At 50.6% G+C, this 19,022-nt stretch overlaps 1 protein-coding gene across 1 annotated transcript in view; it reads right to left on the reverse strand.

Moving 5' to 3' along the window:
• LOC132577668 (maestro heat-like repeat family member 5) overlaps positions 1-19,022 on the reverse strand; it is a 57,006-nt gene that overhangs the window by 16,953 nt on the left and 21,031 nt on the right. The window contains exons 10-12 of the mRNA XM_060247458.1: positions 13,792-13,921; positions 5,868-6,022; positions 1,940-2,077 (exon numbers count right to left, since the gene is read on the reverse strand). Of these exons, the coding sequence (XP_060103441.1) occupies positions 1,940-2,077; positions 5,868-6,022; positions 13,792-13,921 (423 nt within the window). The remainder of the gene's footprint in view (positions 1-1,939; positions 2,078-5,867; positions 6,023-13,791; positions 13,922-19,022) is intronic.

Consider the following 19,022-nt stretch of genomic DNA (forward strand, 5'->3'; position numbering starts at 1 on the left):
AGACATTCCTTCCGAATGCAGCAATGCGACTTTTTGTCCAGAAAGGACATGGACACCTAGTGTGTTGGACTTTGTGTATTGTTGGGAAAATTCCTAATCTTGGTATATGTTCTGTTTTGATTAATGGGTTTCTCCCTGGTTTGTTTGGATTCTGCTACGGGGTCACCTCTGTCGGAGGCAACCCCTCCGGCTCAGAATTTAAGGAGGGGGACGTGTGGAGGAACGCCATCTTAGTTAATGTTGGTGCTTCGTTGGAAGGAAACATTAAACTACTAAAGCAGGCTTTGGCCTAGCCTCCCTTCATCCCCTCCTCCCTTCCAGAGTTAAACCAGCAACTCTAGGGGGAAAGCCTCCTAGAGGGGCAGGAAGTTCTTTTGTTTTATTTAGTTGAGTTAGGCGGGAAAAGGCCAGTTCTCAGCTGGCGCTCAGGGAGAGAGGTTGCCAGCCTGCGGGCTCCTGCCCGTGGGAGAGGCGGAGTGGCCCCCAGGCAGTAATTCACAAGGTAGGGCTAGTTTACACCAGGGACGAGAGGATGCGTTTAAATCCACCTTTTATTTGTCCTTCTTGTTGCTGTTCAGGTGCTGTGCTAAACTTTTACATGTAACTGGTTTTGTTTTTGTTTTTCTTTCTCTTCTTATTAAACATTTTTACTGTTTTGAATGCTGGCAGTCAAACTCTGTACCACATAGATCCCCAACCGCTTAGACTACGCTGCTTTATGAAGGGGGCCCTGGGGAAGGGGGAAGGCATGCAGTTGGATAAGGTGCCAATCCTCCAGGGGTTCCCCGAAGAAGTGCTGTGGTCTCTGTGATGCCCAAGTAATGGGTGGCAGAGGACCTTGAGGCCTGGCCTCATAGCTGGAGAGGGGGATTGGGAGTCCTGTTCCTCTCAATCTGAACCCCTAGACTGAGCAGGTGGTGGCAGCGAGCCCAAGAGGCCGGAGGAGAAATAGCTCCCTCCAGGAGTTGGCGACTCAATAGGGAGTTGACAGGACCGGGTCTGAAGGCAAAATCGGGCCGGTTCCGTCACAAGGGGTTGAACAGCAGCCGACACAGCCGAATCTCCCTCTTGATGTGGGGGAGGCAGCAAATCAGAGCGGGGCATGGCCCGGAGAGATTTCTCGAGCAGAAAACTTTGGAGTCTTGCTGCTCTATTTTTCCAAAGTTGGCACAATGGGGGCTGGTATCAACGTGATGAGCCACACCCAAGCAAAAAAGACAATAAGAGTGTCTGTCTAAAGAAGGGATTTTAGATCTACACTTCCAACACTTTTTAAAGGTAATCTTCCCTTCCATACGCTCTGGACAAGGGAGGGGAAGGGAGGGAAGAAATAAAGAAAAAGGAAAGCGCAGCAATAAGGGCTTTTTTTTAAAATAAGGATTCAAAAAGACAGAAATGGAGATAAAGAGAAAAAAGAAGAATACGATACCACAAGCAGGAAAAAGACGAGCTGAGGAGCAGGGAACGCAGCGAGGTAGGTGTTGTCGGGGCGGCAGTAAGGAAGAAACTGAGTGGGGGGGGGCGCCTCCTGTTCGCTCCAGGCATGTGCGGTTGATGCCTGCTCCCCAGGGCGAGTGGGAGAGCGCGCAAAAAAAAACACCCCCGCTCTAGGCGAGTTATTGGAGACTCTGAGATATGGATTCGTTGCCATGCGATGCACAGAGACCACGATGAAAATCATGCGGTACGAGTGGCATCGTTCACATGTTCGAAAGAAAGCGAGATCAGGCCTCCAACACTTGTCAGCGGGAAGGGTCATGAGCTCCTTCACTTGGAGCACCACACCGTGCAAAGCCCAAGGGACAGGTCCCTCCCGCACCAAGCAAGGAAACAATGGAGAGAGGGGTGGGTGGGAAAAGATGGACGGACAACCAAGGGGTGAATAGGAACATGCATGTCATCACTCCCCCGCAGAGATCCACCCCAGCAGGGCTCTTACCTGGCAATGAGGTGGGTGCCTTGCAAGAACTGCTGGGGGGTACACAGCACACTCCACCCTTGCTGGAATTCAATGCAAGCATAGACCTCCCAGTCCCCCGCAATGGAGAACAGATTTTTCATGATCTCCACCGAAGTCCTAGGAATATCAGATCAATGGAATCCAGTAAATACACAAACACAGGGCAGCAACATGGCAGAAGTCACAGCCGGATCCTCTACTCAAGCCATGAATGCCCTGGAGAGGAGTTACCAACCCCAACCCCAGACCTCTGGCTGCTGGCACTTCTCTGCCTACAGGAGGCCCCTATCGGGAAATGCACCAACATGTGGGGTTCAGAAAAGGCTAAAGAGCTGGGGATTTTTGTTTAGGAAAAAAAACCTCATAACATTATGCGTGGGGGTGGAAGAAGTGGGAAGAATTTTTCTCCCACTTCCCTTCCCAGAATATTAGAATTTGGGATGCTCCATGAAACTCAGGGGCCATAAGTTCAGGACAGACAAAAATAAATACTTCTTTATTCAACAAGTAATTAACTTGTGGAATCCACTGGCAGTGAACGTAGCCATGTGTCTGTGAGCGGCACAGACCATTTTAAAAGGGAATGAGACTGACTGCTGGAGCTGCAGAGGCCCCTCCAAGACCTCTGTGAGTCACATGGCGGCTGAGGGAGCCTCCATCTGCAGAGGCACAAACCTGCGGGAACCTCTTGTGCTGAGGAGAGCCTTCATCGAGGGAAAGTCTTGCCCCTCACCCCCCCACTGCGATCTGTTGGTTGGCCCTCCAGTGCCCCTGCTGTTTGGCTGGACTAGATGGGCCCTCAGTGTGGCAAGCAGCAGCCCCCAGCAAACAGCACCAGGGGAATCCCACTTATGCCCCCCCTCCCTGCGTTGTGGCCCTGATCAGAACCGAGTTCTTTGGAATAGAATTCTAACCACAGAACTTGGAGCACGTGTCTGACTGAAAGTCCTTCTGCTACTCCCAAGCAGGACATGAGAACCTTTTACTTTGTAGTTAAGCCCCCAGAAATTCAGCTTCCGGAATCTCAGAGCTGGAAGGGAATCAGGGATCATCTAGTCCAACCCTCTGTCCAATGCAGGAAATTCACAACTACCCCTCCCTCCACCCCGACCCCCTGCTCTGTGCCCAGAGGAATGCAAAACCCCCTCCAGGACCCCTGGCCAAAGTGGCCTGGAGAAAAATTCCTGCCTGACCTTGAAGTGGCTAAAAGCATTTCCCAGGCATATAAAAAAGGGCCACGAGAACTATGCACTGATGCAGCCATTCCTGCCCTCCTTCTCATGATCTGCCTAAATTCACAGGCTCTTCATCGCTGTCAGGTGGCCATCCAGCCTCTCTTTAAAAACCCCCAAGGAAGGAGAGCCCACCACCTCCTGAGGAGGAAGCCTCTTCCACTGAGGAACCGCTGCTCTAGTGGTCAGGAAGTTCTTCCTAATGTTGAGCCGGAAACATTAGAGCCCCTAGGGAACAGGCTGAAAGCCCAACAGCTGCTGTTCTCGTAGTGCCAACAACTTCGACAGCAAATGAAGATGCTCCCAAATCTTGTGCCAAGAGTTACAGCAAGTGGGCCATGCAGATTGTCTGGCCTGCAATGAGGAAGTCTGGTCCAGGCGGCTGGATGAGGCCTGGTCCTAGAAGCCTCCCCTCCATCCCTTGCACTGAGCCTCGTTTTCCTGACCTGAAGCAGCCCGGGGGTGCAGGGGGGGATGGGTGTGCCCTGGGGGTGTAGTGCACAAAGCCTGCTCCCAGTGGGGCAAAGAGCACCCCCTTCCCTAGGGAAAGGGTGTGGGGAGGAAGGCTGAAGAACCCAATCTGAATCAGCCCCATCCCCGCGTAGCTGCGAACTGAGTTTCACACATGGAGCTGGTGTGCACTGCCCTGAAAGCCCTTTCAGCAGACCTGGATAGAGACCGCAGGACTTTGCACTCAGCAGCTGCTGGACCCTGAGGAAGAAGCCCGTGCTCCATCTCCTGGCTTATCAGCTAGGAACGGCAGAGATGCATGGAGCCCCAGCCCTTCTAGAAAGCCTTTCTTATCCAAAGGGCGATTAACATGTGGAATTCACTTCTACAGGAGCTGGCAGCGGCTACAAGCATAGCCAGCTTCAAGTGGGGTTTAGATAAAAATATGGAGCAGAGGTCCATCAGTGGCTATTAGCCACAGTCTGTGTGTGCGCATATATATATATATTTATATCCTTTAGTGGCTATTAGCCACAGTGTGTGAGTGTGTATATATATATATCCATCAGTGGCTATTAGCCAGTGTGTGTGTGTGTGTGTGTATACATTTATTTTTTTGCCACTGTGTGACACAGAGTGTAAGACTGGGTGGGCCATTGTCCTGATCCAACATGGCTTCTCTTATGTTCTTATGTGACACAGAATGTTGGACTGGAGGGGCCATTGTCCTGATCCAACATGGCTTCTCTCATGTTCTTATGTGACACAGAGTGTTGGACTGGATGGGCCATTGGCCTGATCCAACAGGGCTTCTCTTATGTTCTTATGTGACACAGAGTGTTGGGCTGGAGGGGCCATTGGCCTGATGCAACAGGGCTTCTCTTATGTGACACAGAGTGTTGGACTGGATGGGCCACCGGCCTGATCCAACAGGGCTTCCCTTATGTTCTTATGTGACACAGAGTGTTGGACTGGAGGGGCCATTGGCCTGATCCAACAGGGCTTCTCTTATGTTCTTATGTGACACAGAGTGTTGGACTGGAGGGGCCATTGGCCTATTCCAACAGGGCTTCTCTTATGTGACACAGAGTGTTGGACTGGATGGGCCACTGGCCTGATCCAACAGGGCTTCTTTTATGCTCTTATGTGACACAGAGTGTTGGACTGGATGGGCCATTGGCCTGATCCAACAGGGCTTCTTTTATGCTCTTATGTGGCACAGAGTGTTGGACTGGATGGGCCACTGGCCTGATCCAACAGAGCTTCTCTTATGTTCTTATGTGACACAGAGTGTTGGACTGGATGGGCCATTGGCCTGACCCAACATGGCTTCTCTTATGTTCTTATGTGACACAGAGTGTTGGACTGGATGGGCCATTGGCCTGACCCAACATGGCTTCTCTTATGTTCTTATGTGACACAGAGTGTTGGACTGGATGGGCCATTGGCCTGATCCAACATGGCTTCTCTTATGCTTTTATGTTCTAGCCCTCCAGAGGCCACCACCGAGTGCAGCACTGTAGCTGTGTGTGCCCACCCGAGTCCTGCCCCAGAGCAAGAAGCCTGTTCTCCTCCCAGTACATCTGGAAGCTGAGCGCCCTGGGGTTCTCTCCCAGGATGAGCTCCTGCCTGGCCCCCAGAGACGCATGAAGGCCCAGCCTTTCTAGAAAGCCCTCCTGCGGCCACCACCCAGGGCAGCATCCTCCTGCCCCAGAACAAGGAAGCTGCTCTCCTCCTGGTACCTCTGGAAGCTGAGCACCCTGGGGTTCTCTCCCAGGATGAGCTCCTGCCTGGCCTCCAGAGATGCATGAAGGCCCAGCCTTTCTAGAAAGCCCTTCTGCGGCCACCACCCAGGGCAGCATCCTCCTGCCCCAGAGGAAGAAGGCTGCTCTCCTCTTGGTACCTCTGGAAGCTGAGCGCTCTGGGGTTCTCTCCCAGGATGAGCTTTCGCCTGGCATCCAGAGACGCATGAAGGCCCAGCCTTTCTAGAAAGCCCTCCTGCGGCCACCACCCAGGGCAGCATCCTCCTGCCCCAGAACAGGGAAGCTGCTCTCCTCCTGGTACCTCTGGAAGCTGAGCGCCCTGGGGTTCTCTCCCAGGATGAGCTCCTGCCTGGCCCCCAGAGACGCATGAAGGCCCAGCCTTTCTAGAAAGCCCTCCTGCGGCCACCACCCTGGGCGGCATCCTCCTGCCCCAGAACAAGGAAGCTGCTCTCCTCCTGGTACCTTTGGAAGCTGAGCGCCCTGGGGTTCTCTCCCATGATGAGCTCCTGCCTGGCCTTCAGAGATGCAGGCAGGTCCAGCTGCATGACGTAGAGGACCTGCTTGAGTGAAGGGATGAACAGTTTGCAGATGCATCTCCACAAGGGCCCTCCGGTAGCCTGGAATGAGGAAAGTCTCATAGATGACATTCATGGCCTGGTGGAAGAAGACAGCAGAACACGCCACGCTCAGAGCAAAGCACCTCTCTAGCTGCATACCTCTCTCTCTCACTCTCTCTCACTCTCTCTCTCTCTCACACACACACACGGGGCCCTGATGCTTCCAGTTGGGCACAGCAGGGTGCAAGAGCATGCATGCTTTTTGGAAGCCTTTGGAGGGAGCACCTCTGCCATGGATGCAGGAGGAAAAAACTTTTCACACTGAAGGGTTCAGAGGGAACTCCTCTGAAAGTAAATTCACTTCCCAACAACTGCTTCTGTTTTCTTGAGATGGAAGCTGGCTAATTCACCTTTCTTACGAGGGGCATAGCAAACGGTGCCTCTGGCTGTGTGCCCATACAAGGACAGGCTCCTTGAATCATTTTTGTGTTACTAGGACCACACTGAGTGCTGTATCTCAGGTTTTCTTTGCCCTTTGAGCCAACTGTGTACTAGAATATTTTCCCATATGTATTTAGAATCACAGAGGTGGAAGGGACATCTAGTCCAGTGGGCCCCAACCCTTTTTGGCACCAGGGGACTGGTTTTGTAGAAGATGATTTTTCCATTGAATGGGGGGTGGGGAGCGATGGTTTCGGGATGATATAATTGTGCACTTTATTTCTAGGAAAATCACATATATCCCCCCCTCCACAGACACACCCCATTTTTTTACTTTAAATACAAACATACTTAAAATATTAACAGTCTTGTAATACTTTGTTGCTGATGCCCCAGTGCTGCCTGGAGTCTCCAAAACTAAACTGGAGTGTTTGTCTATGAAACCATAGTCTTCCCCAGAAAAATAGCTACAACTCCTAAGAGGCAGTATAATAACAGAGAGACAGGCATGTCCTAGTGGTCAGTATGAGCCTACTGTTTGGGAGGCTTAAATTCTAAATCCCTGGGCTATAAAACAAAACGTGCTGGGTGAACTCTCACACAAAAAAAGAGAGAGAGGGAGAAAGAGAAAGAGAAAGAGAGAGAGGGAGAGAGAGAGAGAAAGAGAGAGAGAGAGAGAAAAGGAGAAGGAGAGAGAGAGAAGGAAAGGGAGAGAGAGAGAGGGAGAGAGAGGGAGACAGAGGAAGAGAGAGAGGGAAAGGAAGAGAGAGAGGGAGAGAGACAGAGGGAGAAAGGGAGAGAGAGTGAGAGAGAGAGGGGGAGAGGGAAAGAGATACAGAGAGGAAGAGAGAGAGGGAAAGAGAGAGTGGAAGAGAGAGGGGGAGAGGGAGAGAGAGAGGGAGAAAGAGAGTGGAAGAGAGAGAGGGGAAGAGGGAGAGAGGGAGAGGGAGATGAAGAGAGAGGAGAAAGAGAGTGGAAGAGAGAGTGGAAGAGAGAGAGAGGGAGAGAGAGAGTGGAAGAGAGAGGGAGAGAGAGAGGGGGAGAGAGAGGGGGAGAGGGAGAGAAAGAGGGAAAGAGAGTGGAAGAGAGAGAGGGAGAGAGGGAGGGAGAGAGAGGGAGAAAGAGAGTGGAAGAGAGAGAGGGGAAGAGGGAGAGAGAGAGGGAGAGGGAGGAGGAGAGGGAGAGAGAGAGGGAGATGAAGAGAGAGAAGGAGAAAGAGAGTGGAAGAGAGAGAGGAGAGAGAGAGTGGAAGAGAGAGAGAGGGAGGGAGAGAGAGAGTGGAAGAGAGAGGGAGAGAGAGAGGGGGGGAGAGAGAGAGGGGAGAGGGAGAGAGAGGGAGAGGAAGAGAGGGAGAGAAAGAGGGAAAGAGAGAGTGGAAGAGAGAGGGGGGGAGAGGGAGAGAGAGAGAGAGTGGAAGAGAGAGGGAGAGAGAGAGGGAGAGAGAGAGGGAGAGTGGAAGAGAGAGGGGGGGAGAGGGAGAGAGAGAGAGAAAGGGAGAGAGGGAGAAAGAGAGTGGAAGATGAGAGGGGAAGAGGGAGAGAGAGAGGGAGGAGGAGAGGGAGACAGAGAGGGAGATGAAGAGAGAGAAGGAGAAAGAGAGTGGAAGAGAGAGAGGGAGGAGAGAGGGGGGAGAGGGAGAGAGAGAGGGAGAGAAAGAGGGAAAGAGAGAGTGGAAGAGAGAGAGGGAGGGAGAGAGAGAGAGAGAGAGTGGAAGAGAGAGAGAGAGGAGAGAGAGAGGGAGAGAGAGAGGGAGAGTGGAAGAGAGAGAGGGAGAGAGAGAGAGAGGAAGAGAGAGAGGGAGAGTGGAAGAGAGAGAGGGAGAGAGAGAGAGGGGGAGAGGGAGAGAGAGGGAGAGTGGAAGAGAGAGAGGGGGAGAGGGAAGAAAGAGAGAGAGAAAGGGGATAGAGGGAGAAAGAGAGAGAGAGGGAGAGAGAGAGTGGAAGACAGAGAGGGAGAGAGAGGGGGAGAGAGAGAGGAAGAGAAAGCGAGAGAGCGGGGGAGGGAGAGATATCCATCTTCCCTTGCAAACAGAGAGGGGGGGGATGGGAGAGGAAAGGAAATAGCATAGTGTATATCGATGTGAGTTTTATGTATTTTTAGGTTTTTATGTATTTTATTGTATAATTTTAATTGTATTTAAACCGATCTCTGCTAGCTTTTTACTGTTGTAAGCCGCCCTGAGCCCACCTCGGTGGGGTAGGGCGGGATATAAATAGAATAAAATAAATAAATAAATTAAAGGCCACTGGACTCCAACTTACCTTTGCAAAGTGAGACGGAGGGGAGGGAGAGGAAGGGAAACAGATCTTAACTCTCAAGCCTTCCACAACACGGGAAGGCGGAGCAGAGCCAGGAGCTGGGGCCAGTGCTTGTGTAGCATGTTCCTCACAAGGAGCATCATAGCACTCCCCTGACCCCACTCCGGCTTCCTGTGCCCTGGGAGAACTGAGCAGGGCCAGGGCTGGTGCTTGCATAGCATCCTCCTTGCAAGGAGTGTGCCACGCCAGCATCACAGCACCCCTGACCCCTCTCAAGCTTCCCGTGATGCAGGAAGTCTGAGTGGGGCCAGGAGCTGGGGCCAGAGCTTGTGTAGCATGCTCCCCCGACCCTGCTCAGGCGGCTCCAACTTTCTTTTGCAAATGGGGGGTGGGGAGTGGGGGAGGGAGGAAGATCAGCTCTCGTGCGGCCCCGTTGCCAACAGTCCACCGACTGGGGTTTGGGGACCCCCGATCTAGTTCAAACTCCTGCACAATGCAAGAAATTCACAGACACCTCCCCCTAAATTCCCAGGATCCGCATTGCTGTCGGATGGTCAGCTAGCCTCTGTTTCAAAACCTCCAAGGAAGGAGGGCCCACCAGCTCCTCCTTAAATTGTGATGGTCAAAACTGAACACAATACTCTAGGTGAGGTCTACCCAGAACAAAGTGACACCATCACTTCACGTGATCTGGACACTATACTTCTGTTGATACAGGCCAAAACTGCATTTGCCTTTTGAGCCAGCGCATCACACTGCTGACTCATGTTCAATGTATGGTCCACTAAGGCCCTAGTCTCAGTGCAAGACAAGTCTTCCCCATCCTATTATGATGCAATTCATTTTTCCTACCTAAGGAAATTTACATTTATCTCCATTAAAATTCGTTTTATTCCTATTAGCCTAGTTTTCCAACCTGTCAAGGACATCCTCTATCCTGTCTTCTACTGTATTTGTGACCCCTTCCAATTTAGTATCATCTGCAAATTTAATAAGCATTCCCTCTTATTTCTTCATCCAAATGATTTATAAAGTTGTTGTACAAAACAGGCCCCAGATCCTTGAGGCACTCCACTAGTCACTCCTCTGCAAGAGGATCAGGAACCATTCATAAGCACTCTTTGGGTGCCATCTGTCAGCCAACTACAGATCCATCTAACAGTAACAAGATCTAAAGCACATTTTATCCACTTGTTAATAAGAACAGTATGTGAACTTTATCAAAAGCCTTATACTGAAATCAACTATGCCTACAGCACTCCCCTGATCCAGCAAGGTAGTAACTTTCTAAAAAAAAGAGATAAGGTTTGTCTGACATGACTTGTTCTTGAGAAACCCAAGCTGGCTCTTAGTAATCACAGGGATGGTGGCTCAGTGGTAGAGCGTCTGCCTGGTAAGCAGAAGGTCCCAGGTTCAGTCCCTGGCATCTCCAACTAAAAATGGTCCAGGCAAGTAGGCATGAAAAACCTCAGCTTGAGGCCCTGGAGAGCTGCTGCCAGTCTGAGTAGACAATACTGACTTTGATGGACCAAGGGTCTGATTCAGTACAAGGCAGCTTCATATCTTCATAAATGCTCAAGGACTGTCTCATGATTTTCTCTAAAACTTTTCCAGGTATAGATGTCAAGCTGACAGATTGGTTACCTCCCTTTCCCCCTTCTTGAAGATGGGGACAACATTTGCCTGCCTCCAATCTTCCAGCACCTCAACTGTTCTCCAAGAATTCTCAAAGATAATGGCCAGAGGTTCAGAAATTACATCTGCAAGTTCTTTCAGCACCCTTGGATGCAGTTCTACACCTATGCTGGTCCTAGGCTGCAACTCCCTTCCCTCATCATGTGCTCTGGTTTTGCCATGTCGAGCTCCATTTACCTCACAAGAGAAGATTGAGGAAAAGTAGGAATTGAGCAGTTCTGCCCTCTCTTCAACACCTGTTTCAATTTCACTTTCCTGCCCTCGCAACGGGCCTACCATGTCCTTGTTCTTTTTCTGAATCTGAACATAAGAAAATAATCCCTTTTTGTTGTTTTTAGTATCTCTTGCTAGCCTAAGCTCATACTAAGCTTTAGCTTTCCTTCCCTTCCCTCTACAAGCACTGAGTATTTGTTTATAGTCATCCTTGGTTATAAGGCCCCCCTTCTATTTCCTAAACAAGTCAGAGGTCAGGTCCAGCAGTCAGGCAACAGAGAGAAACAGCGACCACCCTCTTTCCAGCAGGCATCACTCTCCCCCAAGCTGGGCACACCCATCCACTCGCAGACCCCTTGAAGGCACAGGGACGTAGAAGTGCCTGAGTCCCACTCATGTCTACCTTTGCTGGCCGCTGAGGCAGGCACAGGTCTTCCTGGCTGAGCCTGGCTACTGTGGGGCTACAAGATGCAGCAGAGGGAACCTGGGGCTTCCTGCTGGTCTTGCTTTGCTGAGCTCTCATGCCACCCCCCGCCCCCCGTCATCACCCAGCTTTCTAGATCTTTTTACAAGTGAACTCCAGCCCATGGAAAGCCGATGATTCCTGGTGGGAAGTAGACAAGGACTGTGTTCCTTTGTAAAGAAATATCACTAGATCCATCAGCAGCTTTTGAGATCGTAGACTGTGTCACCTTGTTGAGACATTTAGAGGTAAATGGAGGGGTTAAGAAACGTACCCAGTTTGGTGTAGTGGTTAAGTGCGTGGACTCTTATCTGGGAGAACCAGATTTGATTCCCCATTTCTCCACATGCACCTACTTGAATGGCCTTGAGCCTTGGACCATAGCTCTCATAGGAGTTGTCCTTGAAAGGGAAGCTTCTGTCAGAGCTCTCTCAGCCCCACCCACCTCACAGAGTGTTTGTTGTGGGGGGGGGGAGATATAGGAGATTGTAAGCCACTCCGAGTCTCTGATTCCGGGAGAAGGGTGGGGTATAAATCTGCAATTCTTCTTCTTCTACCTTTGTATTTTGGAATATTTTTATATTTGAAATTTATGTTTTAAATGTTATATTTTACTCAGACATTTGATCATCCTTGTAATATATAATTTAAATACTATTAGCCCTTTTTCATTTTCTTTCTGTATCCTTATTTTTTTTTTAAATTAATTATATATTATAAAAACTAAAATTATCCTTGAGCAGTAGAAAAAGCAAAGCAGAACTGTCCCTTGCTTTGGCTTCAGCTTTTCCTGAGAAGGTCTCAGAGGGGGGCTTCTGTGGGAGAGCAGTTGTCCTTGTAGGAGGAAGGCCTTGGGGCATGGCCCTCTCCCCGTTAATGTGAAGCTCTGAGGACCGATCCTTCACAGCTTGGGAGTTGGCAACACCAGACTCTGGCTCCTTTATTCTGACTGGCTGCTGATGGGATAGAGGCCTTGGGCCACGGACTGGCTGCTGAGGTGACACACACGGCTTAGAGAGAACCCTGGTAAGATGGATGCCACACTGGCTGGGAAGGCTGATTCATCCATTGTGCGGCCCACATCTGACAGGGTCCAGCTGACCTTTCCTAACTCTAGGGGTTGTTCTGCTGGGAAGCAAATTCATTCAGCAGCCAAAAAAAGAAAAGCTTCCTGCCACCACCTCTGTTTAGCCCAGAAGATGGATCCCCCCCATTGGATCAGGCAAGATGGATCTGTGCCACAGTATTGTGTCAAGCCGTAAAGGTACACGAGCTCTGATCCTCAGAGTAAGCAGGGTAGTCTCCAAGTCAAACAAAGGCTAGGGGGGGGGAAGCACTCTGAGAGCCGGCCATCACACCAGCCGGCTCTTCCCTTGACTTACAGCAGGGGTGGGGAACGTCAGGCCCGAGGGTCATTTTACTTGGTCTGGCCCTCGAGGATTGCTGAGCCGAGCCAAGCCAAGCCATGTGGCAGCCTCCCTGGGGCCTGGTTGGACGGCGAGGATCATGGGGCCCAGCCACGTTGTGCAGCGACATCCCTGGGGCCCAGCTGGCTGTCAGGGATTGTGGGCCCAGCCATGCTGTGTGGCGGCCTCCCTGGGGCCTGGCTGGCTGGCCAGGATCACTGTGGGGCCTGGAAAAGTTACTGAGTTCAGGTAAGTTTCCCCCTCATTTCTTTATTTCTCTTTTGTTCTATTTCTTCCCCGCTATTTCTTTCTTTCTTTCTTTCTTTCTTTCTTTCTTTCTTTCTTTCTTTCTTTCTTTCTTTCTTTCTTTCTTTCTTTCTTTCTTTCTTTCTTTCTTTCTTTCTTTCTTTTTCTTTCTTTCTTTTCTTCTTCCCCATTTTTAATTTCCCTTTATTACCCCTACTTCCCCCATTTATTCCTTTATTCCCCCATTTTTATTTCCCTTTCTTTCCCCACATTTCTTTATTTCCCTTTATTTCCCTTTCTTCCTCCCATTTCATTTCTCTTTATTCCCTTTTATTTTCCTTTCTTCCCCATTTCTTTATTTTCCTTTCTTCCCCCCATTTCTTTATTTCTATTTATTTTCCTTTCTTCCCCCCATTATTTTCCTTTATTACCCTTTCTTCATTTCTTCCCTTTCTTCCACCCATTTCTTTATTTCTATTTATTTTCCTTTCTTCCCCCCATTATTTTTCTTTATTACTCTTTCTTCCCTCCATTTCATTTCCATTTCTTTCCCCATTTCTTTATTTCTGTTCCTTCCTCTCTCTCTCTCTCTCTCTGTGGAGCCTGAGTGGTGGGCATTGTGAAGAATTGCTGCTGGGGTATATGGGTGCCTTTAAAGGTCACTGGGAGCAACTGCAGTTTCCACATGAAGGGAGGGAGAGGCGGCAGGGGTGGGGGGTGGGAGCCAGCTACCACCAGTTCAATTTGCACTTGATTATCCCAGATGGTATGGCCTAATATGCTAATGAGTGTGTGACCTAATATGCTAATATTAGGGATGTGGTCTAATATGCTACTGAGTTTCTGCTGGGCTCTTTCTAAAAAAAAAATCCCTGGACCTAGGCATTTACCTAGGGCAGCAGGCTGGGGGAGGGGTACACCAAATTAGGCTTACCCCACATGACTTCAAATAGAAAAACAATTATTTGCATTAATTTTGCCGACCTGAATCATTCTCCCTTGGTGGAGCACGTTTTTTTAAGATGATAATTTTGTATGGACCACAAATGATGTTATAAATATCCAAATGGCCCTTGGCAGAAAAAAGGTTCCCCGCTCCTGACTTACAGCCAGAGACACGGTGGTGCTGCTTTCATCCAGAGGGTCTTTGGACTGGAGGTTCTTCAGCAAAAGGTGAAGGATTTGTGTGGCCACCTGGGGTCCTGCCGCCATAGCTGCCCAGAGCTCACTGCCATGCCTGTGAAGCCCCCAAGACAGGACAACAGTCAGGTCGGTTCATTTATTTACAGGATTCATATTCTATCTTTCTACTTTGGCAAGGCAGCTAGTGATTAATAGAAGAACATTATTAAGCAGTCAAAAAAACAAACAGACAATTTAACAGCAACAGTAAAAGACATGACATGTAAGACCACAGACCCAGCAATTAAAACATATGGCAGGAAGGGGAGAGGTTATTCAGGGAGCACCAGACAAATTAAAAAACCTCTTCACTCTGTGGGGCAGAGGACAGCAAGAAAGGGGGCCAGAGAAATATCCCACAAGAGGAAGTTCCATAGTGTTGGTGCCACAACCAAGGATAAAAATGTGGTTTGGATCCTGTTACCGCTAGGTGGATCTGTAACTGGTTGACAGATGGCACCCGAAGAGTGCTTGTGAATGGTTCCTCATCCTCTTGGAGAGGAGTGACAAGTGGAGTGCCTCAAGGATCTGTCCGGGGACCTGTTTTGTTCAACATCTTCATAAATGATTTGGATGAAGGAACAGAGGAAATGCTTATTAAATTTGCAGATGATACTAAATTGGGAGGGGTTGCAAATACAATAGAAGACAGAAACAGGATACAGGATGAAACTGACAGGCTGGAAAACTGAGCTGAAACCAATAAAATGGATTATAACAGGGTTATTAATAAATGTGAAGTTCTGCATATAGGTAGGAAAAATCTAATACATATAGCAAATACCCCTGACTCAATCCAGCATATATTGCTTGATTGTTCTTTATACCATAACCTCCGTAAAGATTTATTTGGCAAGCTTTCTTTTTCTCCAGATTTGTCTATTCTGCCACCCTGTTATTATTTATTGAGTGATAGTGAGGGGGTGGTTAGTGAGGCTGTGGCAAAATTTCTGGCTGACATCCTTAAATTTAATTCTGACCATGATTGAATGCATCTGTAAGCTCGGTTTTATTTTGATTTTATCTCCAATGTTTAAATTTTTATATTCTGTGTATTTTTATCTGAATCTATTATGCCATTAAATGTTTGGTATGGTATGGTATATAGCAAGGGGGAGACCTGTCTTGGCAGTACTAAGTGCAAAAAGGATTTAGGGGTCTTAGTGGACCATATGCTGAACATGAGTCAACAGTGTGATATGGTGGCTAAAAAGGCAAATGCAATTTTGGGCTGTATCAACAGAAGTATAGTGTCCACAGCTCGTGATCTGATGGTATCACTTTCCTCTGCTCTGGTAAGACCTCACCAGGAGTATTGTGTTCAGTTTTGGGCACCACATTTTAAAAAGCATATAGACAAGTTGGAACAGGTCCAGAGGAGGGCGATGAAGATGGTGAGGGGTCTGGAGACCAAGTCCTATGAAGAAAGGTTGAAGGAGCTGGGGATGTTTAGCCTGGAGAGGAGGCGGCTGAGAGGTGATAGGATCACCATCTTCAAGAACTTGAAGGGTTGTCATATAGAGGATAGTGTGGAATTGTTTTCTGCAGCCCCAGAAGGTAGGACCAGAACCAACGGGTTGAAATTAAATCAAAAGAGTTTCTGGGCCAGCTCAACATTAGGAAGAACTTCCTGACGTTTAGAGCGGTTCCTCAGTGGAACAGGCTTCCTCCTTGGGAGGTGGTGGGCTCTCCTTCCTTGGAGGTTTTTAAACAGAGGCTAGATGACCATCTGACAGCCACAGGCCTGTAGCTAGAAAATTTTGGGTGGAAGGGCCCCTGAGGTAAGAAATTTGGTGGGGGGGGGGCAGATGGCCCCATCTGCATGGAGTTTCCCTGCCTCCTCTGCCCACCCGCCAACCATTGCCGAACCCTCCTTTCCCTTCCCTTCCTTTCATCCCCCCCAGGTGTGGTGCCTGCCCGCTCCTTCCCTATCCACCCCCTTCCAGCGCACCACCTGCCTGCCGCCTGTGCCTCCTTCGCTTGCCACTGCTACCACCGCCCACCCCTCCTTTCCCTTCTTTTTGCACCCCTTTGCACATCCCCCAGCGCGCTGCCTGTGCCTCCTTCGCTGGCCCACTGCTACTACCACTCACCCCTCCTTTCCCTTCTCTTTGCACCCCTTTGCACACACCCCAGTGAGCCACCTGTACCTCCTTCGCTGGCCCACTGCTACCACCACTCACCCCTCCTTTCCCTTCTCTTTGCACCCCTTTGCACACCCCCCAGCGAGCCACCTGTACCTCCTTCGCTGGCCCACTGCTACCACCGCTCACCCCTCCTTTCCCTTCTCTTTGCACCCCCCCCCAGCGCGCCGCCTTTACCTCCTTCGCTGGCCCACTGCTACCACCGCTCACCCCTCCTTTCCCTTCTCTTTGCACCCCTTTGCACACCCCCCAGTGAGTCACCTGTACCTCCTTCGCTGGCCCACTGCTACCACCGCTCACCCCTCCTTTCCCTTCTCTTTGCACCCTGTGGCGGAACCGGCCTGATTCTGCCTTCAGACCCGGTCCCGTCAGCTCCCTATTGAGTCGCCAACACCTGGAGGGAGCTATTTCTCCTCCTGCCCCTTGGGCTCGCTGCCACCACCTGCTCAGTCTAGGGGTTCAGATTGAGAGGAACAGGACTCCCAATCCCCCTCTCCAGCTATGAGGCCAGGCCTCAAGGTCCTCTGCCACCCTGCACTTGGGTTTCACAGAGACCTCAGCACTTCTTTGGGGCACCCCTGGAGGATTGGCACCTTATCCAACTGCATGCCTTCCCCCTTCCCCGGGGCCCCCTTTATAACGCAGCGTGGTCTAAAGCGGTTGGGGATCTATGTGGTACAGAGTTTGCCTGCCAGCATTCCAAACAGTAAAATATATATTTATTTAAAAGAGAAAAAGAAAATAAAAGAAGAATAAAACAAAAACAGTTGCATTTAAAAAGTTAGCACAGCACAGCAAACAGCATGACAAACAAAATGTGGTTTTAAACGCGTCCTACTGTCCCTGGTCTAAACACGCCCTGCCTTTTTGGATGACTTACTTGGTCTTACTGCCTGGGGGCCTGTTCCTCTTGAATAGGCCGCATGCACAGGCAGGAGCCCCCACACTGGCAACCTCTTCCTTCGAGCTGCAGCTGAGAACTGACTTCTCTTCCTCCTAACTCACATGCAGAGAACAAAAGAACTTCCTGCCTCTCTAGGAGACTTTCCCCCTAGAGTTGTTGGTTTGGCTCTGGAAGGAAGGGGGGGGGTGAGGGGAAGGCTAGGCCGAAGCCTGCTTGGCAGTTTGATGTTCTCCCTCCCTATGAAGCACCAACATTGAATAAAATGGCGTTTCTCCACACACCCCTTTGCACACACCCCAGCGAGCCACCTGTACCTCCTTCGCTGGCCCACTGCTACCACCGCTCACCCCTCCTTTCCCTTCTCTTTGCACCCCTTTGCACACACCCCAGCGCGCCGCCTGTACCTCCTTCGCTGGCCCACTGCTACCACCGCTCACCCTTCCTTTCCCTTCTCTTTGCATCCCTTTGCACACACCCCAGCGCGCCGCCTGTACCTCCTTCGCTGGCCCACTGCTACCACCGCTCACCCCTCCTTTCCCTTCTCTTTGCACCCCTTTGCACACACCCCAGCGAGCCACCTGTACCTCCTTCGCTGGCCCACTGCTACCACCGCTCACCCCTCCTTTCCCTTCTCTTTGCACCCCTTTGCACACACCCCAGCGAGCCGCCTGTACCTCCTTCGCTGGCCCACTGCTACCACCGCTCACCCCTCCTTTCCCTTCTCTTTGCACCCCTTTGCACACACCCCAGCGAGCCACCTGTACCTCCTTTGCTGGCCCACTGCTACCACCGCTCACCCCTCCTTTCCCTCCCCCCCCCACGTGCAATCACAGCGCATCGCGCCTGGGCCCTGCCATGATCGTGCAGGGGTGAGGAGGCGAGGGGAAGGGAAGGGAAAGGAGGGGTGGGCAGCGGCAGTAGCAGCGGGCTGGCGGTGGAGGCACGGTGGCGGGTGGCTGGAGTGGTGGTGGTAGGTTAGGGAGCACATCCAGCTTTCTGGGAGAATGCTTCAGTGTGGTGTGGCAGAATGCCCTCCCCCTCTTCCTCTCTTTGGCAAAAGGAGTTTCTTTTTCTCTTCTCTATGCCAGGGACCAGCCATAGTTATTCCAATGGCTCCGCTTGCAAAGGGACTGAGGGGTTTGGTGTTAGGAATCTCCAGGTGGCTCCTGGAGATTTCCCAGAATGCCTTCCAGGAAGGCTCCCAGGATGCACCTGGCTGTCTGTCCCAGGGTCCACCAGGTCAAAAGGGGTGGAGTCAGAGGTTTCATAAAAGTGCTTGTTCCCGGGAGGGGAACTGTGGAGATCTGCTCAGCGGCCATCTTGAACAGGTGGATGGGCCTCACTGTCTGGCTTTCTGCAGGAAGCCTGAGGTCATAAGACATCCTTGGAGCATCTCATAGCTTACTAAGCTTACCTGGAATTGCCTGCTCTATTTCTGTGCCAAAGGTATGCTTGCAACCTTTTTGTCTTTTTAATAAATATTTTGCTCTTTGAAGCTGGCAGTGTTTTCTGCACCACTAAGTTTCCCCTTAGACCACGCTACTTTAAGAGGGGTATCCAGGGAGGGTGGGGGAAGACAAGCAGCCAAGACACCTGTTGCCAATCCTCCAGGGGACCCCGAGAGAAGAAATTTTATCTCTATGGCAACCAGGTGCTGGGTAGCAGGAGACTGGAGGCAGGGCTCAGTGAGGAGGGGTGTCAGGAGTCTGTCCCCTCTGGGAGGAAGACCTCATCAGGACAGTGGTGGCAGTGTACCAGCCAGGGAGGAGGCCAGCAAAGGAGTCTGTAAGTCCATGCCCGTTCCATCACACCTGCATCCACCCTGGAGGAGCATCAGAGCTGCTATAGCCTCCGTGGGGGGCACTGGAAGCACCAGAGAGAGCTGAGCCCAGATCATCAGAGGTAAAACTGGGGAGCTGGAATGCTTAATGCTGGGGGGAAATAGAGGCATTCTTTGGGCAGTTCAGAAACTTGGTGGGATGAGGAGAGCCAGTGGGACATGGTGATTCCTGGATAGAAATGATACCAGAAAGATAGGGAAGGAAGGATTGGAGGTGGGTGGCTCTGTATGTCAGAGAGGGTATACAGTCCAGTAAGATTGAGAAGGT

Source organism: Heteronotia binoei, chromosome 9 (genome assembly GCF_032191835.1).
Source record: "Heteronotia binoei isolate CCM8104 ecotype False Entrance Well chromosome 9, APGP_CSIRO_Hbin_v1, whole genome shotgun sequence".
In the NCBI taxonomy this organism is placed as follows: Eukaryota; Metazoa; Chordata; class Lepidosauria; order Squamata; family Gekkonidae; genus Heteronotia; species Heteronotia binoei.